General features: G+C 44.2%; 1 protein-coding gene across 4 annotated transcripts in view; it reads left to right on the plus strand.

Moving 5' to 3' along the window:
* GPR107 (G protein-coupled receptor 107) overlaps positions 1 to 24,265 on the plus strand; it is a 48,734-nt gene that overhangs the window by 12,779 nt on the left and 11,690 nt on the right. For 2 of the 4 annotated variants that reach the window (XR_014521384.1, XM_083485196.1), the window contains exons 2-15: positions 1,534 to 1,653; positions 2,196 to 2,246; positions 3,236 to 3,324; positions 4,214 to 4,311; positions 4,857 to 4,900; positions 5,877 to 5,933; positions 7,350 to 7,448; positions 8,489 to 8,622; positions 9,672 to 9,747; positions 9,968 to 10,041; positions 10,873 to 10,990; positions 11,595 to 11,725; positions 12,283 to 12,326; positions 21,095 to 21,144. Coding sequence is in view for 1 of the 4 variants with exons in the window: in XM_083485196.1 (XP_083341322.1) it covers positions 1,534 to 1,653; positions 2,196 to 2,246; positions 3,236 to 3,324; positions 4,214 to 4,311; positions 4,857 to 4,900; positions 5,877 to 5,933; positions 7,350 to 7,448; positions 8,489 to 8,622; positions 9,672 to 9,747; positions 9,968 to 10,041; positions 10,873 to 10,990; positions 11,595 to 11,725; positions 12,283 to 12,326; positions 21,095 to 21,144 (1,185 nt within the window). In the remaining 3 variants the exon portion in view is untranslated. Of the gene's footprint in view, positions 1 to 1,533; positions 1,654 to 2,195; positions 2,247 to 3,235; positions 3,325 to 4,213; positions 4,312 to 4,856; positions 4,901 to 5,876; positions 5,934 to 7,349; positions 7,449 to 8,488; positions 8,623 to 9,671; positions 9,748 to 9,967; positions 10,042 to 10,872; positions 10,991 to 11,594; positions 11,726 to 12,282; positions 12,327 to 21,094; positions 23,104 to 23,655; positions 24,072 to 24,265 lie in introns of all 4 variants that reach the window. The other 2 variants (XR_014521385.1, XR_014521386.1) reach the window with 2 other exon arrangements.

Raw genomic sequence — 24,265 nt, forward strand, 5'->3', positions numbered from 1 at the left:
TTATTTGTACTTGGTAAACTACTTAGAAACTTATTTTGGTGTTAATCAGTATATAAATTAATATAAAGTAAATGATTTTATAAAGTCGTCCCTTCGATGTGGTGAAGGTATCCTGTCCCCTTAGCAAAAGAACACCCCCAAAGCATAATATGTCCCCCTCCATGTTTGACGGTGGGGATCGTGTTCTTGGTGTCATAGGCAGTATTCCTCCTCCTCCAAACACGGCAAGTTGAGTTGATGCCAAAGAGCTCAATTTTGGTCTCATCTGACCACAACACTTTCACCCAGTTCTCCTCTGGGTCATTCAGATGTGCATTGGCAAACTGCAGACGGGCCTGTACATGTGCTGTCTTGAGCAAGGGGGCTCTGCAAGATCTCAGTCCTTCACAGCGTAGTGTGTTACCAACTCTTTCCATGGTGACTATGGCCCTAGCTGCCCGAAGATCATCGACAAGTTCCCCCCGTGTAGTTGTGGGCTGCTTCATCACTGTTCTCCTGATCATTGCAACTCCACGAGATGAGATCTTGCATGGAGCCCCAGACCAAGGAAGGTTGACAGTTATTTTGTGTTTCTTCCGTTTGCGAATTATTGCACCAACTGTTGTCACCTTCTCACCAAGTTGCTTGGCAATAGTCTTGTAGCCTAGTACAGCCTTGTGCAGGTCTACAATCTTGTCCCTGACATCCTTGGACAGCTCTTTGGTCTTGGTCATGGTGGCTAGTTTGGAATCTGCTGGATTGATTGCGTCTGTCGACAGGTGTCTTTTGTACAGGTACTGTAACAAGCTGGGATTACAGGTAAGACCTCTCCCTTACAGCAGGTGTCTCTAATCTCAGCTCGTTACATACAGTGAAGATACCAGGTAGCCTGACATCTGGCTGGTTGATAGGGGATCAAATACTTATTTCACTCATTATAATGCACACCAGTCTCTGACTTTTGTCTTCTGGGTTTCTGGAGTTTTCCTGTTGTTATTCTGTCTCTCACAGCTACAATAAACCTACCATTAAAATTATGGACTGGTCATTTCTTTGTCAGAGGGCAGACGGGCAAATTTAGCAGGGGATCAAATACTTCCCCCCCTCACTAGCCTCACCCTCATCCTCCTTCCCTGTTGAGTTCTAAAAGGTGTAACACTGAGACCGAGGATCAGGAAGCTGCCAGGCAGGGTCACCCTTATAGAGGCAAGCAAAAAGGAGCTGGCTGTTGGTAGACATCCATAGAATTGTAGAGTTGGAAGGGACCCTGAGGATCAACTAGTCCTACCTTCTGCACTGCAGGAATATGCAGCTGTCCTATATAGGGATTAAACCTGTGACCTTGGTGGTATCAGCACCGTGTTCTAACTAACTGAGCTATGCTGAAACACTTGAGATCCATGGGGCAGCATCCCACCTGCCCAAATGGCCCCCCTCTGCTCCTTGAATGACAAGGCATTCACCAACCCCAGTGACAAGCCCCCTCCCTGCCCATCCCTGCATTAGCTTGCCTCACTGCAGCTTGAAAAGAAGCCCTGTTTCCTTTTTTTCTAGGAAGACGTACGTCAGAAAGTCCACCTGAACACCTTCGGCTTCTTCAAAGATGGCTTCATGACGGTCAACGTACACAACCTCTCAGTAAAACCGGTCGGAGTGGGTGTCAAAGACTACCTGGTAGGCATCCCTTGTATATTTTGCCCCCCAGCTGAAGGAGCACCTCCCATGCCTTCATGGAAGGGTTGGGCAGTCAAAGGGAGGGTCATGTATTGGGATCAAACACCACTTGGCCCTTTGCAAAGGTCTATCCTTTTGAGCTAGAAGTGGTGGTGGGAGCCCTTGACTTTCCAAATGCTGCTGGACTTCAATTCTCATCAGACTCCGGTAACTAACAACCAGGGATGATGGGATACCCAAGGGTTATCTAATCCAACTCCTGCAGTGCAGGAATCACAGCTACAGAATCCTTGGCATCCAGCCTTCGCTTAAACACCTCCAATGACAGTGCCACTTTCTGAGGGGGGCATTGTTGTTGTTGTTAATTTCATTTATGTACTGCTTTAGCAAAGTTTTTCTAATATGATAAATGGCTGCTTTTATCAAGAAGTAAAAAGCTTGATTACTGGTTTTTTTAAACACCTACTTAAAATCTGTTGAAAACCTTAAATTTTAATGCTTCTTCCTTTGAAAAAACATGTATGTGCTTTTTTCTTTTTTAGGTGGGATTCAGTTTAGACCGAACACGGAATGATGGATTCTCCACCTATCTGGTAAGGGCATAGGTTGAGCACATTCTAGCTCAGACAAGACCAATTAGAACACCCAAATTTATCATTGTTTTCTGCTGAGTTCTTTTGGCTAATGAAGAAGAATGTTCTGCCTTGTACAAATTCATCTTGGACACAACATGGACTGAGGTGACAATGTATTGGTAGTACCTCCTTAGATTTATGTCTGCTTCTCTGAAAAGTGATGTTATTGCTACGTGAAAACCTCTGGTGGACCTATCCAGCTGTAAAAGAGAGAGAGAGAGACAGAGACAAAGAGAGAGAGAGAGAGAGAGCCTTTTCAGACAGAAGTAGCAGAGAGAGAGAAATATAGGATCCTAAACTATGTTTATTATCTATATAGATGGAGAAAATGCCAGGAGTGTTTGCAAACCTGTAATCACTTATTTGATGGTCAGAGCATGCCTAGTTACTTCTCAATGATAGAAAATTGTCTTGTCAGTTATAGAGAACTGGTACCAAAAATTGCTGTAATTATGGCAGTTTCTGAGAAGCTTACTCATTATCTGCGCACCTTGAGAGGGCAAACAGAACTCGAAAACTATGCAGCAAATGATGGAATTTTGTATTACATTTGTAGTCGATAACAAGACCTAGAAGGTCACAGGTTCCCGTACCCACATTAGATGCTTTGGGTGGCTCTTGTTCTTTCCTCATGTCGCCCAATATCTCTGGTTTGCTTGTTTTTTTACAAGCAAGCAGTACGTATGTTTCATTAAATAAATAAATAAATATATAAACAACTTTCTGGCCTTTATGCCCTCTTAAATCTGTTTGGAGAAATTTGCAAGTAATTTGATTTTTGTCCTTTGTTCTGGTTTTATGTGTTCCTTGTTTGAATTCAGAATAAAGAATGAATAATAATAAAAATATTGACAAGCAAACTCCATAGGCCATTTACTTCCTCCCCTGATGCAAGAAGGTGGCAGGTGTTTAGAATCATCAGTTTTTGCTTACTCCTTCTTCTCCAGGATGAAGAAATGGAATATTGCATTTTGAATAAAACACCAGACCATGACATCTCAGTCACCCGTCTGATACTGGACTTCACAAAGAAGATGTAAGAGACGCTTCTCATATCTCTCCATTCTCTCACCCTCCACCCCCAATTTGGAACCTGTAACAGAAAGCATAGGCTATGGGAAACAAAATTACAGCCCAGGGGCCTCATTCCCTCCTGGGAAACATTCCAAGGGCCCCATAACAGTCGTGAGCGGGGCCAGAAATAAAGGTGGGCAGTGCAACGGATATGACGTTTAGGAACATATGCAAGGTCCATCTAGCTTAGCATTGTCTACACTGATTGGCAGCAGCATTCCAGGTTTTCAAGCAGTAGGATGGACATTCCCAACACTACCTGGAGATGTTAGGGATTGAACCCGGGGCCTTCTGCATACAAGGTAGGTGCTCTGCCCCCTGAGCTTTTCTTATTTTTTTAAAAAAACAACAATAATGAATAATAATAGTACAAAAAATGTGCACCCTGCACCAGAGACCATTATTTATCATAATTTTCCAAGTTTCCAAAAATTTAACACTTTCTGAGATAGTTTGACCCCTTTCTGCTTTAACAGTACAAATTCCACAAATGCCTTCCATATTTCCTCAATATAATTTCTCTTCCATATTCCCCTTCTTTGATAGCACACATGAATTTATCATTAATCTCTACGTTCCACACTTTATGCCATTCTATTTGAAATCTACCTTGCTTTAGGTGCAGGCCTCTTTTAAAGGACTCACCCTGTATATAATAGGCTGGTTTCTACACACCCAAGCTTGGCCCTGAAACCCTGGAGAGCCAGTCATTGTAGACAGTTCTGCCCTAGATGGACCAGTGTTCTGACGGCATAAGGCATCAGTTTCCAGGGTTCCAATGTCATCTCATATATTTTTTCTACCCATATAAATATTTTTGTGCTATTAAAGCATTCCCTCTTTCTCCCCAGTGTGCAAGTCAAGCCCAAATCCAATATTCCCCAGTTGCCAGAAATTATATTTGATGACACTGATGGGAGTGTGAATGTGGGAAGCAAGCAGAATTCAGGTAAGTCTCTCCTACTTATGGCTGGCCATTAATTTAATGAACAGCTTCATTTGCATGCTCTATATCACAGTCCTGTGTCTTATCAGGAAAAGGTGCATGCCAATGGCCTGTCAGTAGAGATCACTACCGCAATGCAGCTACTGGTTCCAGTGACTTTAGAAATGGATTTGGCCTTGTTGTCTGTCAGTGGTGGTTAGCCCTCCTGGCTGTACAGAACCTGCAGGAGAAAATGCCAGAATTAGCCTTCTTGGATCTCTTTTACTGGGGGAAATCAAAACCTTTTGCTGACAGGGGCCCATCTTCGTTAAGCATCCTGTTCTCGCAGTGGCTAATCACTGGGAGACCTATATGGGAGAGCTACAAGCAGGACGCAAGCAACTGATACACAGGAACATTGCTGCCTCCAGTTACAGATACAGGGCATAGCCATCATAGCTGGTAGCATGAGAGCACTGAGCACATAGGACTGATGGTCTCAGTAGTGCAGACCACTATGTAAATGACCAAGGTCCCTGTTCTCACTCTTGTGTGTTTTATGCCTCTAGATCCTAAGCAACCACAATCCAAGCAAAATGTGACAGAACTCCAGGTAAGAGGCTGTTGCCTTATTTTGATGATGATGATGATGATGATTATTAAGAATATGTAGCAACTAGGAACAGAATGGACATACACAAAACAGAAAAATGTAAGAACAAGTACACCATCCAAAGAATGTGAAGAGCATAAGGGGAAAGGGGAGAGCCAAATACTGAAATTGTCATCTAAAAAAAGTCGTAGGATAATAGAACTGTGAAGCTGGAAGGGATCACCCAAGATTCATCTATTCCAACTCCCTGCAATGCAGGAATCACAGCTAAAGAATCCATGACAGATGGAACCCAACCTCCGTTTGAAAAACCCTCCAGTGAAGGAGAGTTCATCACGTTTTGCGCAGCCAGTACAGGGATGAATCACAGCATCATAGAGTTGAAGGAAAGTTTGAACCTAGTGACAAACACAGGTTTGCCATCCCTGGCATTGGACACTTCTGGGGATGGTCAGAACTTTAATGCTGTTGCGCTGTGTAACACGGCATTTATATGACTGCAGTTCACAGGGCAGGAGCAGCAGAACCTTTTTTATGTCTCCCCCCGCCCCCATGTAATGCCCTCCCTAGTGAGGTGTGTATGCCTCTCTGTCAATATTCAATTTCAGGAGGGGTTTGAAAACAGCTCTGTTTACCCAAACTGAGGAACCCTGTTCCTGGCAACCCTTTTTAGCTGTAACTTCTTTTAGAAACAGATAGGTAGCCGTTTTTAACTAACTCCCCTTTCAATGTTTTTGATTGTAATTGTTTTTAGAATGTTTTGATCTGCTTTTGCTTGTTTTTAATTTTAAATTGTGTGCCTGTTTACCACCCTGGGCTTGAAGGGTGAAATACAAATTCAGTTAACAACAACTTTTTGCATATCTTAAGGCTGCGCAGATGAGGGTTTTGCAATCAGCATTTTCTTTGATGAATTCAATCTGTTCCTAATGAATTGGCAATAGCTTGATTTTGTCTCAATTGCTCCTTGATCCAGTTGCCGCCAGAGAAGACACATCCCATCCAGAGCAAAGATGGTCACTATTCATTCCAGGTCAGTGCTCCTGAAACATAAGTCGGGTGCGTGAGTGTCTGCTTTGCTGGAAGTTGCCTAAAATACAACTTTCTCCATCTTAAACTTGAACAATCACCAAAATCTGCTTCAAAAGCCTTTCTTGGGGCCCAGAAGTCCGAAATTTTGGAAATGCTTCATTTTTTCCATTTATGTCATTACAGTTCTTTGTATCTTTATTGTTATGAATTACATGGGGGTTGCTTGATTTTGGTGTCCACTTGTTGAGATGTTTTCATTTATTGTTCATGACTTTAATTTTTTTTTTTTACATTTTTGTGATGGTTAAAGTGAATTATTCAACTTCTTCAGTGTGCTAAGCTGCCATTAGTATTGTTTTAACTGTGTAAAGGTGGTGTACAGATCAGTGATGGTGAGAAATGGGCAGGAAGCCAGTGCCATTGGTGCATAATCAGTGTTCCATATTCCATCTCTCTGGATTCCACCAACACCTGGGCTGCCTCCTTTTTCTCTCTCTCCCACTGTTTAAAGTTTCCAAACCATCTTCAGAGTCAGCCATAATTTCTTTTACAATAATCTCAGTCTTAAAAGTCTGGTCCTTCTGTTCTGATAGCATCACTTGGGAGAGCACTCATCGATTTGTAACTCAGTTTCGTAAGCTGCTTGGAAGCTTCTCTCTTGGCCAGAAGCAGTATAAAAATTAATAATGCTGAGCTGAAAGCAAGAAGTTGGTTTTAGAGTCGGGGCTATTTATTATTTATTCGGGGCATTTGTACCCCAGAAAGCCTCCCATTGTGGCTTACATACAATCAGTGCCCACGGGCTTACAATCTGGAAATTGGCAGAAATGACTGGCAGAATCCGAGACCAGGGAGAAGAGTCGGTGGAAGAAGATTGGAAAAAGTTTAAAGACTATTTACAGAAATATTGTAAAATTAATGAATGTTAGAATGATGTTGGATAGAAACTAAGTGGTTTACAGCTGTAATGTTAAAGGGAATATGAGAAAATGGACTATTAATAGGTAAAAATCCAATGTTACAATATTTTAAGATTGAAGACTAGGATAAACAAAGAGGGGAGGGATTTGCTGAACTAACAAACTGAACTGGAATACAGAAAAGGGAGGCGTGAGGAGGTCCGGGAAACAAGCAAATGAAAGATAAGTCATTGAAAGATTGAATTGTTTTTAACTATTTTTATTTTGTATTTTTCTTTTTTCTTTTTATTTTGTAATACTTTGAAAATCTCTTAAAAAAAATATATCTGGAAACAAAACCATAAGACAAAAGGGAAAAGGAACAGGGAGGGCAGAGGAAAAAAATCAAACTCAGGCACCAATTCTTAAACAATTGTTTAGCTTAGTTGGACTACTTTAAAGTGGAATGGCTCGTGAACATTTGCACAGATTGTTGACATTTCCTTTCTTCTTCTCAGTTCTCCTTCAACATCAGCTCAGAAAACCAAGAAGGCCTCTACAGTCTGTATTTTCACAAATGTGTCCCGAAGAATGAGCAGCTCCTCTTCACTCTTGATGTGAGTTGGGCTTTAGTTTCCTTTTTTTGCTTTGAACCCAGACTCCTCACCCACCCAGCTCCCTCCTGGTGTTCTGGACTGCTTTGGGAGAGTGTGAGAAGGACATCCAAAATATTTATTGGCTAGAAATGCCCCATGGTATCTCAGGCGCACCATCTAAATTGGCAGCAATTGCCATACATTGGGACTGGTGGGGTGGAAGGCAGGGAGCTACAGCCAGTGACGTGCCCAGCCAGAGTTAGTGGTTGGCGGAGCCAGAACCATACCAGGTGAAGCCAACTGATTCTGGTTTTATTCTCCTTCTCCTCCCCCCTCCTGAATTCTACAAGGGGCAAAACAGACCAAGGAGGAGGAGAAAACTGACAACTAGGGTCACTCTCTGGACTGGTTCTAATCAATATGGCAGGCACGTGGGGGCTGGCTAGGAGCAGACAGAGTTTGGTGGGGCAGTGGACAGTTCACCCAAATGGAGCAACCTCTGCTGATCTGAATTCTCCATGCTGATACCTCTTTTTCAATTTTCCTAATTTCCTGGCTTGAACCTCTTTTTAAAACTGCTTTAATTGCTACACGGTTTTTTCCTTTTACATTTGTCTTGTTTTATTGCATGTTTTAATTGTTGGTGCTTATTTTAATTTTATTTTTTGAATAACTTTTTATTGGGTTTTATAAACAGGAATCGTAGGAAAAAATAAATGATAGAAATAAACAGACCAAATCTTCTCATGTCATTTGTACATCACAAACATAGCCTAGTAAATTCACAGTAATATCTACAACACATGGTTCATCACTAGTGGTCAACATCTAGATTCTTGATTCTTGAATTGGTTTAAAGAAAAATGATGGGAAAACAGGATTGAACAGAGATAACAATTAACATTGTATAGCGTGAATGTTTATTTTGATCAAATGTGCCAGTTTTTTAAATAATGAGTTTTATGCTTGCAAGCAGCTTAGATGCAGCTTTGGCAGTTGAGTGGTGTATACACATTCAGTAAATGACGATGCTAATAGTGCAATGCTTTGTCTGCTTCCAGATTGAGATTATGGAGAAGAATCCAAGCAGCTACCTCTCAGCAGGAGAGATCCCTCTCCCTAAGCTCTACATCTCCATGGCCCTCTTCTTCTTCATCTTTGGAGCCGTGTGGATCCACACTCTTCGGAAACGCAGGTAAAGTGGGGATCCTCAGCAAAGCAGCCACTCATTCAGAGAGAGCCAAATTTCTGCAATCAAATAGATAAATGCAAACATAAAATCCATCAGTTTAAAAGAGCATATATACTCTTGGCTCCACAATGCATAGTTTTCAACAGTTGGTGCTCAGATGTGAGATCTGTTTCATACATCTTAGATATATGTCAATCAACTCAACATATCCCTCTGAAATCCAGGGTCGGGGTTGATGTGTGCAAGACTTGGCCACCAGTCACCTGTAAAGACCTCCTGTTCTGTCTTGCCCCTAGCAAGCCTGCATTGCTGTGTAAGAGACTAAAGCTATCAGTGTGCACTAACCCTGATAGCTATGCTCTGCCTCCATGGTTGGAGGCAGTAATGCTTCAGAATAGCAATTGCTGGAAATCACAGATGTGCAGGATGCTGTTGTGCTCAGGCCCTGCTTGCAGGTTTTGCATGGGCTCCTGGGTGGCCGCTGCGAGAACAGGATGCTGGACTAGATGGGCTGCTAGCGTGGTCCAGCAGGGCTGTTTTGCACTCTTTTATTTATTATTATTATTTATTAAATTAAATTATTAAATTTTTATGCCACCCTATGCCCTCAGGTCTCAGGGCTTCTCAGCAAGCATCAGTTTCCACATGCCCACCTCCCCAAAGAGATCCTTCCTCACTCTTCCAGAAATTGGCTGTTTCCATGTGGGTAGCCGTACCAAGATAGGTTTTCAAACTGTCGTAAATAAGCGCCTTACTTTGGTCCTGAAAGAGAGAGAGAGAATCAAAACTGTCTTGCATACATTATTATTTCCTGCTGCGCATACCTGTAACTATAAATATTCATTGCCAGGAAAGGGTAACAGTATTTTAATAAAAAGCAGTAGATGTCAGTGGGCTCTGTTGCTACAGTATTTTGATTCAAACTCGCCTTTCGTATTATAGATATTATTATTATTATTATTATTATTATTATTATTATTATTATTATTATCTATCAGGAGAGTGTCAGCAGGACTATTCTCTTCTGACTTTCCCTCTTGCCTTTGTTTCAGGGCTGATGTGTTCAAGATCCACTGGCTGATGGCTGCTCTTCCTTTCACCAAGTCCCTCTCATTAGTCTTCCATGCAGTAAGTAACCACTGTTTGTTTTTTTAGTTGCAACTAACAAAGAAAAAAAACTGTCTTACATGAAACTGATGATTATGAGCTGTGCGTACAAATGTAGAAAAGGCAGTGAGATCTTCAAATCATTGGGTGGTATATTTATTTATTTAACAAAGTTCATATACTTCTTGATTATTGGCTGGCTGCACACTTTTGACATCACTCCTGCCCTTTCCCCCTCCAGATTGATTACCACTACATCTCCTCTCAAGGTTTCCCCATCGAAGGCTGGGCTGTTGTCTACTACATCACTCACCTGTAAGTATGTGGACCATGATGCTGTCCGCCATGTGGTTTGCCACCTCCACAGAGGCTGGCCAGGGGAGTGTGTGGGTCCTCTCCTCCTTAGATGATTGGTCATGGGGAGCACCGAGTTGGTCCTGCTTGATGTCTGTACCAATCGTTGTAGGTGCAAGAATAGTTATTTTGTCACCTCCATCTGTATTGGCTGTATTGGGAACATTTGGCCCTCCAGATGTTCCTGAACTGTATCTCTCAACAGCCCCAGCAACAGTGTTGGCCAGGGATGATGGGAATTGTAGTCCAAAAATGTATGGAGGGCCAAAGCCACCTGCTCTATATACACTCATAATATTGTTTCTGATTACCTTATTATGTTTTATATTCTGGGGTTGCTGCCAATGCTAGTCTAACTCAGAGTAGACCCATTGGAATTAAGGGGCCGAAGTTGGTCACATTCAATATTTTCAGTGCACCTACTCTGAGTAAGACCAGCACTGGATACAACCCCATTTCTGTAACCCTTAAGCAGATGTGGTTGGTGTTCTCCTGTGCTTCTGATATGTGCCTTTGTGTACATTTTGCTAGTTAATTGATTAATTTTCCTAAATTGCTTTCTCCTGTTGAGATGGCTTGGTGTGTAAGCACAGAAATTAAATAACATGTTTTTGAAATCCCTAGTGACATTTACATAAAGATTGATCAGTTTCTCTGTAGAGCACTATCAACATCACATGGGCATGGTTTTTTCTTCTTCGTTTTCATGCATGTAGTTTCTGAAACAGTTGTTCAAGGAAGCATTTACTCCCCCTGCTGATGCCAATTTAACTTAATTTATTTTTTCACCAGGTTGAAGGGGGCTCTGCTCTTCATCACCATTGCTCTCATTGGCACAGGCTGGGCATTCATTAAGCACATCCTTTCTGACAAGGACAAGAAGATTTTCATGATTGTCATTCCACTCCAGGTGAGGCCTTGACCTTCCCTGCAGGGGTGTGCTGTGTTGCACTTATGAACTAAGAACTTCTGAGTTCTTTGAACACCCTTTATGAGCTTATGAAGTCATCATTGACCCCCAACCCGGATTCTTAGGAATGTTACATGAAACAAAGGCAAGAATAATAAAATCTTAGAGTTGGATGGGACCCCAACGGTTGCTTAGTCCGACCCCTTGCAATGCAGGAGTCTCAAATCCATCATACATGACAGGTGGCCATCCAACCTCTGCTTAAAAACCTCTAAGGAAGGGAAGCCCACCACCTCCAGAGGGAGCCTGTCCCACTGTGTACCAGCTCTTTCTGTCAGAAAGTTCTTCCTGATGTTTAGTCAGAATCTCCTTTCTTGTAAGTCGAATTCATTGGTATGGGTCCTACCCTCCAGAGCAAGAGAAAACAAGCTGGCTCCATCTTCCCTGTGACCACCCTTTTGATATTTGAAGATGGCCATCATATCTCCTCTCAGTCTCCTCTTTTTCAGGCTAAACATACCCAACTCCTTCAACTGTTCTTCATAAGGCTTGGGTTTCCAGATGCTCAAGTGACTGATGTCTTGCTTGCTGCCCTTCTAACCAGGTCCTGGCCAACGTAGCCTACATCATCATTGAGTCAACAGAAGAAGGCACAACGGAGTATGGTCTCTGGAAAGAGATCCTTTTCCTGGTCGACTTGCTCTGCTGCGGCGCCATCCTCTTCCCAGTTGTATGGTGAGTACCAGCAAGGGCAACTATTGTGAGTGTGATGTGAAGTTCGTCTCTTTCTCCCTCTACCTTCCCTGTCCCTTTTTCCTTTTGTGTCATGGCCTTTAGTTTGTAAGCCTGCAGGCAGGGACTGTCTTGTATGAATTGATGCCATGTTAAGCCTCTCTGGGAATCTTTGGGGCTCAAGAAGAGCAGGGTACAAATGCTTTAAATAAGTAATACTTACTCCACCCACCATCTTGTTTTTACTCTGCCTTGATAACTGTCTCTAATTCCTTTGATACCAAATAGATTAAACCTAATACGTCAAAAGATTCTCTCTCTGTGTGTGTTTGGTTTCAAAACTGCCTTTGTCTGTCTTGCATGCCTGGCTGGTCCAGGGAATCTTGCAGCAAGTTTTCCTAGCCAGCAGAGGATGCTCCTCACTTGCATAAAGCCCATTGCAGTCTGTGTGCCTCCTTCTGGTTGGTTGGTGTTGCCATTTTTTTCTTTTCTGAGCATCTATTGACTTGAACTCATAAGATGGTGTCTCCTTACCAATTCACCTTAATTCTCTCTTCTAGGTCAATAAGACATTTGCAGGAGGCTTCTGCAACAGATGGGAAGGGTAAGCTGTTCATTACCATTGAGCTCCTACTCCCCATAAAACTATTGTGGGGAGTGAAGCTACACAAGTCCAGTCCCTTCCTGCCCCCACCTCATGCTGGCATTTTGTTGATCTTTTTTAAGGGCATTCAGATTTTCTCACTGTGTAGTGAGACTTCAAACCTATTAATTGTATCCAGCAAAATCAGTAGTTCCCAGCTTTTCAAAATCTGATAGTCATTTACACCTTTAGTACCCCCTGCTGCCCCCTTGCCTCTTAGGTAATCCCACTGCCCAGGTGGCAGTGCAGCCCACTTTGAGAACCACCGAACTAGAGAGAAAGGGGACATGCCTCTCAAGACGGTGTTTGCCATCTTTAGCTCCTATCGCTACTTCTGTTATTATATTTATTTTTTAAGATTTATTAGGAAGCCTGTGTCAACTGATGCAACATTCAGACATATGAAGCTGCCTATGTCAAGACAGCCCCTTGGCCTCTTTAGCTCAGGATTACCTCTTCTGACCAGCAGCTGCTTTCTCAGGCTGAGAGAGCCCTTCCCATTCCTGATACTAGAGCCATTATTATTATTATTATTATTATCATCATTATTTTATTTATTAAACGGAGATGCCAGGAACTCAGTGTGGGACCTGAAGACTCGGATGAAGCCTTCCTAGAGCAGATTACCAAACATTCAAAAAGGAGAGCTATAGTAGTTATGGAAGACTTCAACTTCCCTGATAACCTATTGGAACTCACTCTGCCAAGAACATAAGGTCCAACTAATTCCTCCATTGCCTTGCTGACAATTTAATTTCCCAGAAGGTGGAAGAAGTATCAACAGGATCATCTATCTTGGACCTGGACCTCATCAGCAGGGAGAAATTAATTGACAAAGTGGAAGTACTGGGAAACTTGGGAGGAAGTGATCATGACCTCCTGGGTTTCATGATTACAGAGGCAAGGGAAAACTCTATGTAATTAGACATGCCCTCTGGACATTAAGAAGGCTGATTTCAAAAGCTTAAGGAGCTAGCTACTGGATGAGATCCCATGGTCAGAAATACTCAAAGAGAAGGGAGTCCAAGATGGATGGGAGTTTATTAAAGGTGAAATAATGAAGGCACAAATGCAGACAATTCCAACAAGAAAGAAAAGTGGGAGGCATCTAAAGAAACCAGTGTGGCTGCATATGGAGCTTCCAGATGAGCTGAGATTTAAGAAGGGCATGTGCAAGAAATGGAAGAACAGGGAATTCATGGAGGAGGAGTATACAGGAGTAGCCAGTAGTTGCAGGGAGAAGGTCAGATGGGCCAAAGCTCAGAATGAGCTCAGGCTTACAAGAGGGCTTAAGAATAATAAAAAAGGTGTATTTGGCTATGTTTAAAGCAAGAAGAATAAGCAAATAGTAGGTCCTCTGCATGGTGAAGATGGAGAAATATAATTGGGTGACAGGCAGAACTGCTCAGTGCCTACATTGCTTCTGTCTTCACCCAAAAGCAATAGTGTCCAACCTTATGATAACAGAAAAAGGAAAGGAAAGATGGAGCTGCAGCCCAAGGTAGGAAAAGAGGTGTTAAGGGAACACTTGGCTCAAATGTGCAAGGCCTATACCCAAGGGAACTAAAGGAGCATGCAGGTATACGCTCAGAGTCTCTGTCTATAATATTTGAGAATTCTTGGAAACCAGGTGAAGACCTAGAGGATTAGAGGTGAGCAAATGTCCCCAACTTAAAAATAAGGGAGGGAGACCCATGTAGCTACCTACCAGTGAGCTTGACGTTGATACCAGGAAATGTCATAGAACATATAATTCAACAGTCAGTCCGTGAGCACTTAGAAAAAGATGCTGTGATTACTAAGACCCAGCATGGGTTTCTCAAAAATAAGTCATGCCACATGAATCATATTTCTTTTGTCATAGAGTTACAAGCTTGGTGGATCAGGGGTATGCTGTGGGTGTAGTGTATCTTGATTTCAGTAAGGCTTTTGACAAAGTGCCCCATGATATTCTTGTTGACAAGCTGGTAAACTGTGGGCTGGGTGAGGTAACTGTTAGGTAGATTTGTAGCTGGTTGACTGACTGAATCCAAAAAGCGTTCACTAAGGATTCCTTATCATCCTGGACAAAAGTGTCTTGGATGAAGGAATTGAGGGGATGCTCATCCAATTTGCAGATGACACCAAGCTGGGGAGAGGTAGCTAATGCCGCAGAAGACAGCATTGGGATTCAAGATGACTTTAACAGATTGGAGAGCTGAGCCCAGACTAACAAAACGAATTTCAATAGGGACAAATGAAAGGTTTTGCTCTTTGGCAAGAAGAACCAGCTGCACCAAATATAAGATGGGGAACACCTGGCTTACTAGTAGTACATTTGAAAAGGATTTAGTGTCCAGATCAAAGGAAGTAGTAGTACTGTTCTGTTCTGCCTTCATCGGACCACACCTGGAGTACTATGTACAGTTCTGGGCACCATAATTTAAGAAAGCTATTGACAAGCTGGAACGTGTGCAGAGAAGGCAAACGAAGATGTTCAAGGGTGTGGAAATCAACCCTTATGAGGAATCATTAAGAGAGTTGGGTATGTTTAACATGGATAAGAGGTGGCTAAGAAGAGATATGGTAGCCATCTCAAATATCCAAAGGGCTGTCACATGGAAGATGGAGCAAGTTTGTTTTCTCCTGCTCTGGAGGTTAGGACCAAACCAATGGCTTCAAGGTACAGGAAAGGAGATTTTAAAAACATTAGGATGAAATTTCTGTTGGTAACAGCTGTTGGAAATTGGAATGGCTCCCTCAGAAGATGGTAGACCCTCATTCCTTGGAGGTTTTTAAGCAGAGGTTGGATGGTCATCTGTCTTGGGTGCTTTAGTTGAGATTCCTGCATTGCAGAGAGTTGGACTAGATGACCCTTGACATCCTTTCCAGCTCTATGATTCTATAAATCTGTGATCTGTGACCTTCATGCAAACACGTTGCTGTCACTTTGACTCTGCGTTTCTCCCCCCAACTCTCTACTTTATATATATATATATATATATATATATATATATATATATGCATATTTAATGTCTTGTGAGCCCATGCTAGAGCCCGTTATGCTAGACTGCTTGATGCATTTTATTTAAGAAGTAAAATCCCTGTGCAGATATTTAGGAAACGCTCTTCGCAAAATTGATCACATAAACTTTTATGTTCTTGGTTCAAGGGTGGATAGGTCTGCCGGTGAAATATTTGGCCAGTCAAATGTGCACCCCACGGTCGATGCTGGCGAAAGAGAGAGAGAGAGAGAGATGGGCGTCTGCATCCAGAGTTGTCTGGTGGTTGATTTACGGTGTACCTTTCCTGCATTGAAGCTGGCAGCCTGGAGGGCTTTTGCTTTAAATTATTAAAAAATATTTATAGCCTGCCATTTTGTGCAAGTGCATCTCCCAAGGCGGCTTGCCAGGAGCCCAGCAGATAATGAAATAATAAAAGATGTAGTAAATGAATGTGGCGATAAGGTGGGGGGAGAGAGAGTGCAAACGGTACCAGCAACAGCAAGCAAGAATTCCTAATGCAGCAGTTCGGAGGGCCTCAGTTATCCTTTGGAATCAAATCACACTAGTAGACTGGTGGAAGGAAAGCCACAAGGAGGAGCAGTCTAGGTTTCCCTTGGGGTGATTTCATAGGGAAAAGGGGCCCGTCCCAGGTATTCTGCTTCTCCCTTTTCATATTTCAGTGAAGGAAACGGAGGTCAAACTTAATAAATAAACATGAAGGTAAGTTGGTTGATTCTATTCCTACATCCATAGCTCGGTGGCATCTCCAGGCAGGGCCAGGGAAAGACCCCCTGCCTGAAAGCAGCTGCCAGTCAGTGAGCACAGTACTGAGCTAGATGGGCTCCAATGTTCTGATTCTGTTTATGCAGCTTTCTATGTTCCTATTTATTCAGAACTGATGATGAGGACTAGAATCTTGCTTTGTTTTTAGCTGAAGGGCTGTTGTTCAGCAGAGCGCATCTGCCTTGCATTGAGAAGGTCCAAAGGTTCAGTCCCTGGCATCTCTGGGTAGGGCTGGAAGAGCAGCTGCCAGTCAGTGTAGACAGCACTGAGCTAGATGAGCCCAGTGGTCTGACTTGGCAGCTGCCTTTGTTCATAACTGGCAGGCATATTCTGGAAAATGCCTGCTCTTGCCAGTTTAAGCTGAGACTGCCCATCTTCAGTGACATCCGGACATTCTCCCTTCCTGTTGACTTCTTTCAGCGTTGTAAAAATAGTCTGCTAGGCACTGTGAGAGGTGTTTGCATGTAAGAGAACACCTACTCTGGTTTCTCAAACTCTGTGCTTCCCTTGCTCAGCGCCACTGGGCACATTGCAAGGGCAAGCAATAAAATTAGAGGAAAAGGCTGGGAAAGAGAAATGGAAGGAGCCCAGTATAAGATGATGCTGGGGCCAAGGAGGGGAAAGTGTCTGTCAAGGTGACTTTTTTGAATTGAATGAAGCTCTCTGTGTGGCAGGTAAAGGGAGCATTTGCCTCTCCTCAAATAGGATATTGCAAGAGTTGGAAAAGGTTCAGAAAAGGGCAACCAAAATAGTGGGGATGGGGTGACTTCACTGTAGAGAAAGCTTCCAGTGTTTGGGACATTACTTTAGATAAAAGGCAAGTACGAAACAACACGATAAAAGTTCATAAAATGATGTGTGGCATGGAGAAAGTGGAAAGAAGGTTTTCCCCCCTCTCTTATAAATGCTAGAACTTGTGGGCACCTAATGAATCTGAATGTTGGAAGGTTCAGGACAGATAAAAGAAAGGGCTTATTCACACAGCACAATAGTTAAACTGTGGAACTCCCTCCCTCAGTAGGCAGGGATGGCCACCAACATGGCTGGCCTTAGATGGGGATTTAACAGAGGGCTTTCGATGGCTACCAGCCACATGCTATGCTCTGCCTCAAATTTGGAGGCTGCAATGCTTCTGAAAATCAGCTACTGGGAAACGCAGGAGGAGGGGAGCTTGCTCTTGTGGTTGAATCCTGCATGTGAGTTTCCCACAAGCATCTGCGAGAACAGGATGCTGGACTAGATTGGCCATCGGCCTTTTCCTTTTCTTATATTCTTAAAACTCTTTTCTCCAGCCACGCTTGTCTGGTGGTCTTCAGTGCTCCAAAAAGCCCAAAGAGAGGGCACAGTGGGAGGAGCTAATCTCTTGTGCCATTTAGAAAAGCCCCTGTTCCTGGTTGCCTGGAGACAATCAGCACTTGCCATAGGTGAGCATGCAAGTAGGTCTTGGACAAGCCCACTAGGACCTGTTAATCAGGACAATGCAAGGCGCCTGTCTGCAGGAGGTATTCAGATGCATACTTCTTGCAACACTGAAATTAGAACAAGTAGGAGCTACTTCTGCAGGGGAACATAAGTCATTAAAAACCCCAACCTTTGAAATGGCAGGCAAGTTCTTTAGCTATCATCTCCTCACCTTGCGCTTTTTTAAGCATACCAAATGAATCACAATCCATTATGTTCCCAAAATAAGAGGCTAAAGGCAATTGGGCTGGTAGCTTTGAGTCATAAATGGACTCTGTGATTTTCTCTCTCACCCACCCCTCTGGCCTGCTGCTGTCTCTTTTCCTTTATGCTTAAAAGTTTGGAAGAAGAGGGTGGCTAGAGAGAGAAAACCCATCCCCCTTCAGTCAGTTCACCACTAATTGGGAGGCTAGGTGGGAATGGAAAAAAGAAACGACAGAAAAATGCAGAATAACCGCACGGTATACTGTTCCACTCTTCTCCCCATGACCCTTTATATTTAATCCAGTTCTCTCTCTCTCTCTCTTGCTTTAGAATAAATGTTTTTCTCCTAGCATTTTAACTGAATAGCTAAAAACAATGAATAAAAACATAGTTTCTCGCTCCAGAATTTTTCTTCAGTGCCAGCACTGCAAATCAAAGCACCTGATTACAACAATTTTTCACTTACTACCTGTGCTTCACCCTAGCATCTCAGGAGTGGGTCACAACAATTTAAAATATAGCATTAAAAAACGGTTTAAAACAAATTTATTTATTTATTTATTTGTCAATCCAGCATCTACACTTTGGAACTCCTTGCCTGTTGATTTCAGGAAGGTGCCTTGGAATCAAGCAGTGCATACATTTTATGAAATAAATAAATCTATTTTATTCATTTTGTAAGACTTATACACTGCTGGATTACTTTGGGAAAAAATACAAAACCCCCCAAAGCATTTGTTGCTCCACCCACTTTTACTATTGGCCCCGCCCACCGTTGGCTTGTGACCCTCAGAAACTTAGAATAGGAGGGGATGTGACCCTTGGGTTGAAAAAAAAAACCCTCTGTCTCTGATGCAGAGAGGCCTCTTTTTTGTCTCTGAAAATAATGACAAATGAAAATATATCTCTCTTTGCGCAGTGTTGGGCAAGACCCGTGCGGTGTAAATTATCCCCTTTTCACAGTTGTTCTGCAGGAGAGTTCTTGACTGCTTTGTAAGCAAATTGCATGGCGGTTCCTGTTAGGCTGGTGCCCCCTTTGCCCTCGGCAAGGTCAGGGGAACAACAGGAAGCCACACTCCTCATGCCCTCAAGCCAAGTGTGACAGCTGCGCCATCTGCCATTGATTGCTGTTCCTGGCTGTGCCGATAAGAAGAGCCATGTCCTGGGTGGGGAAGATCTCTCCCTAGCCTTTCCAGTCAACCAGCGCCGTGGCTCTGGGCTCCCTCGTCATAATGCTCATTGACTAACCTGCGAGGATGTGTCATGGGAACCATGTTGCTCCTTATGATTGAGTGTGGCTCTGTCCCATTATGGCCGCAGCACGACTTACCGGAATGAGCCTTAGCTGCTGCTGGTGTGGGGTCTGTCATCTTCTTTTGACAGATCGAAGTGAACTCAGGCGGCTTTAAGAGAGGATCGGGCAAATTCATGAAGGATAAGGCTGGGTACGGCTGCAAGCTGTGATGGATGTGTGCTACCTCCACTGCCGGAGGCACTTACGTCCTGCTTGTGAGCTCCCTGCTTGGCCCCTCTGAGAACAGGATGCTGGACTTGATAGGTCTGTGGCCTGATCCAGCAGTGCTCTTACATCCTACACCCAGAGGCCGCTAAGCCTCTGAATACCTGGGAATAAGAAGGGGGGAGCGCTGGCATGTTCAGGTTCAGCTTGTGAGCTTCCCTACGTGCCTGTGGAAAACGCTGAAGCAGAACCTGAGCACAGGAGCCCTCTATCCTCCTGCGGTTTCCAGCAGCTGGTATTCAGAAGCGTTATAGCAGAGCATAGCTATCACGGCTAGTAGCTCTTGATAGAATTCTCCATGAATTTGTCCAGTGCTCTTCTAAAGCCTTCCTAGTTGCTGGCCCTCACTGCCTCCTGTGGGAGTGAGTTCCATAGGTCAGCTATGCACCGCATGAGGGAACTCCTTCCTTTTATCTGTCCTGGACCTTCTAACATTCACTTTCTTAAGATGTCTGTGATTCCCATTGTTAATGAGAGGAGAGGAGAGCGAGAGAAAGGGGATTGGGCGGGACATTTCTTTGTCCAGTGTCTCTATAACACGCCTTGTTTTATAGACTATCAAATCATCTCTTACTTGCCTTTTCTCTAAACTAAAAAGTCTCAAACACTGCAGTGTTTACTCATAGGAGAGTTGCTCCATCCTTATGACCGTTTTGGTTTGTCCCCAGTGAACATAAAATGCAGGACGAGTCAGTGTCCTCATTCGAGGGACTTTGTTCTGCGTGGCAAAGAGAGTCTGTCCTCCTCAAAGCAATGCCAGTTTCTCAACCTTCACTCTCTCCTTCAGGTTGCAGCAGAGGCTTCTCTGTTTCCACTCCCCCCCCCCCTTAAGTTGATGGCGCTGCAGCTAGCCTTGTTTTCCATCACCGCACTCTGTGGACTCCTCTCTCACATGTCCCGCGCCCCAACACCTTGTCCTTGAAACCAGCATGGCTTTGGGTCTCTGGCAAGGCGGAAGCCAGCAAATGCTAACTTGGCAGGTGGAAAGAGAATTTTGGCTTATTTATAGCCCAGGCTTTCAACCTCCCTGCATCTTGGCCTTCTGAATAGGTTCTGGCCTGAGAGATTGTGTGTGTGTGTGTGTGCACGCGTGCATGTGGTCCAGTGCAGAGGTAGTGAATATTCTTAAGCCTAATGGCCACCCATGTGCAGAGGAGGGTGACCCAGATGATAAGGGGCCTGGAAATCAAGTCTTATCAGGAGCAGTTGGGTATGTTTATCCTGGAGAAGACTGAATTGTAGGTGTGTTGTATCATTGTTTTAAAATGGTAAAGTGCAGGGTTTTCTACAGGGTCAATATGAGATTGTGCAGGAGGTGAATAAAGATCTAGGGGTCAAAAGGGCCATGGGTAGAAAAGAAGTTTACAAGGTATGGTATGAAAAAATTAATTAGGGACCATGAGCCTAAGAAGTCAAGGGCCTGGGCATGCACAGAGTATTATGATACCCTATTATTTTCACTTGTTCTACTTCCTTATATTTTGCATTTTCTAATTCCAGTGGTGACTGATGATTGATAAATGACTTGATTGATATTTCTTGACTTCATTTCACTTGCATTCCTCAGAATGTGGGTTGTGGATAGGGTTTGATAAAAACTTTTGTGTGTTCATCAAGAGCTCATGGAACTCAGAGGTTTGTGTTTTGAGTCTCTTGGAGACCTTTGGGTTAAACAACAATATTTGCATAAATGCTACATTTTTCTCCCTTTGCAGACAAGCTTTTGCCACCTTGCCCCTCCCGTCTTCAACCATCCATACTTTCTCCTTTTTCCACAGCTGCTATTAACCTAGCAAAGCTGAAGCTGTTCCGGCACTACTACGTCATGGTAAGGAGTTTGACATGAGCAGCTGTGAGTGGGGAGTCCTCGTTGCTGGTCCCACACTTTGGCACCGTCTGACTAACCCTCCTCCACTGCTTCTGAACTGCTCTTGCTTGCTCATTGGGGCCAGGAGTAAGCAGCTGCATAGCCTCTTTCAATAGACGCCATGCTTTGGAGATCTCACAAGTAACCTCCTGTTGAGATTTTAGGCACTCTTCCCTCTCTGCAGAGGCAGGGAACCTATTAGGATGGCCCACCCTCAGAGGCTAATGGATCCAATGGGTTTCCAGATGGCCCTGGAGGATTTTCTGGCTGATATGACTGGCCCTTCCATCAAAGCTCCAACTGACACGATTGCCCCTGAGCACCCTCTCCCACTATGTGGAGCCCACTGGGCTTCCTGGTGTATCCCGGAGCATAGGGCGAGGAAACAAGCTAGGAGACAGCTGAAACACAAGTGTAGGAAAACTAGTCCAATGCAATTGAACACTTGTAAGGACTATCTAGTGGCAGTTAAGGCAGCAAAGAAGGCATACTCTGCTGCCGCAATTGCATCCTCATTGTACTTTCTGGCAGAGCTTTTCTGGGTGGTGCTGGGGCCTCTTACTGTCTCGCCCAAAGAAGGTTGCAGAACTGGTGGTAGTTCGCTGTAACTTATTAGCAAAGCATTTTGTTGATAAAATAGCTTGCATCTACTGGGATCTTGACCAGAGTCAAGATGAATCTGAAGGAGTGTCCAGAGCACTGTCTAGTCCTGTTGTGTTGGATGAGTTTCAATTAGTAAGGCTGAGGGGTGTGGACAAGATGCTTGAATCAGTCAGGTTGATCACTTGCACTCTTGTCCCTGCTAGATAAAAACTAGCAGGAAGGGGACAGTTGGCTGGGCCAGGCAGGTGTCTCCTTGCTAGAGGGGTTAATCCCTGTCTACTTGAAGGAGGCAGTGGTAAAACACTCCTTAACAAACCCTCCCTGGATTTGGAAAATCTTGAGTAACTACTGGCCAGTTGCCAATCTCCCCTTCTTGGGTAAAGTTTTTGATCGAATGGTGGTAGACCAGATCCAGGCAATCTTGGAGGAAACTGATATTTTAGATCAACTTCAGTCAGGGTTTAGGCCCAGTTTTGTCACAGAAACCGCTTTAGTTGTCCTATAGGATGACCTCTGTCAGGAGAGAAACAGAGGAAATGTGTCGGTTTTAATTCTCTTCAACCTCTCAGCAGTTTTTGATACCATCGACCATGGTGGCACCGCTTTGCAGTGGTTCTGCTCCTACTTGGATGGCCATTTCCTGAGCGTGATGCTTGAGGGATGCTGTTCAGCTCCATGGAGCCTTCATTATGGGGCTCCTTATATCTCATGCTGTTTAACATCTACATGAAACCGCTGAGTGGGGTCATCTGGAGCTTTGGAATGTGTTATCATCATTATGATGATGACACATAGCTCTTCTTCTTCTTTACACCAGCAAGTGAGGCAGTGGATGAGCTGGATCATTGTCTTGCCTCAATAATGGGCTAGATGAGAGCCAGTAAACTGAAGCTCAATCCAGATAAGGCTGAGGCACTATTAGTGGGTAGTTCCCTAGACCAGATGGATGGGAGGTTGCCTGCTCTTGATGGGGTTACACTCCCTCTGAAGGAGTGGTTACGTAGTTTGGGGGTACTCCAGGATCCATTGCTGTTGCTTGAGGCTCAGGTGCTGTCGGTGGCACAGAGTGCCTTCCATTAGTTTTGGCTGGGAGCCTAGCTGCACTTCTATCTGGACAGGAGTAGCCTAACTTCTGTCACCTATGCCTTGGTAACCTCTCGGTTAGATTATAGCAACGTGTTGTGTGTATGGCTGCCTCTGAAGACGGTTCGGAAACTTAAGCTAGTGCAGAATTCAGTTGCCAGGTTGCTCACTGGGGCAAGATGGTTTAAGTATATTACACCAATTCTGACACAACTGCACTGGCTGCGAATTACCGTATTTTTCGCACCATAGGACGCACTTTTTCCCCTCCAAAAATGAAGGGGAAATGTGTGTGCGTCCTATGGTGCGAATGCAGGCTTTCACTGAACCCTGGAGAGTGAGAGGTGTCGGTGCGCACCGACCCCTCACGCTCTCCAGGCTTCGCGGACCTGTCCGCAAGCAGTGGGAGCGCTCCCGCTGCTTGCGGAGAGCTGCCAGCATGCCAAAGCCTGTGCGCACTGAGATCAGCGCGTCCAGGCTTCGCGGACCTCTCTGCAAGCAGCGGGACCGCTCCCGCTGCTTGCGGAGAGCTGCCAGCATGCCGAAGCCTGCGCGCGCTGAGAGCAGCGCGCCCAGGCTTCGCGGACCTCTCCGCAGGCAGCGGGAGCACTCCCGCGGCTTGCAGAGAGCTGCCTGTTTGGGGGCTGGGGTCGGGGGAAGCTCGAGCTTCCCCCGCCCCAGCCCCGCGCCTGGGGGGAAAATAATTTTTTCCCCTTTATTTCCCCCCCCAAAAAACTGGGTGCGCCCTATGGTCCGGTGCGCCCTATGGTGCGAAAAATACGGTAGTTTCCAAGCCTAATTCAAAGTGTTCGTTTTGACCTATAAAACTTAAATGGCTTAGCATCGCAATACCTCAAGGGCTGCCTCTCCCCATATAAACCGACCATCATCCAAGGCCCTTCTTTCTGTGCCTCTTCCACGAGAGGTCCAGAGGCTAGAAACATAAGAACAGGCCTTTTCTGCGGTGGCTTCCGCTTTGTGGAAGTCTTTCCCTAGGGAAGCTTGCCTGGTGCCTTCCTTATATACTGTATTTTTCCATGTATAAGACAATGTGTGTTGCTAAATTTGTTTAGTCAGAAATAGGGGGTTGTCTTATACATGGATGATGAATGCATGGGGTTGTTGTTTGTTTGTTGTTATTTTTTTAAAAAAACACTACTTGCTTTCGTGAGGCTGCCATGAAGAAGCTGCTGGAACTGCCAGTCTTTTCACTTACCACTTCCGTAATCTCACGAAAAAATGCTCAACAACTTTGGGTGATCTTGGGGGTTGCTACACTGGTGCCGGTACTCTGAATATTTAGTAACATATTAAAATTGTTCTGCTTGATGTGTAAAATAACGATTTCTTAATTTTGAGTTTAAAAGGGGGGGTCGTCTTATGCATGGGGGGGCGT

The sequence above is a fragment of the Podarcis liolepis genome, assembly GCF_965112155.1.
Source record: "Podarcis liolepis genome assembly, chromosome: Z".
Classification (NCBI taxonomy): domain Eukaryota; kingdom Metazoa; phylum Chordata; class Lepidosauria; order Squamata; family Lacertidae; genus Podarcis; species Podarcis liolepis.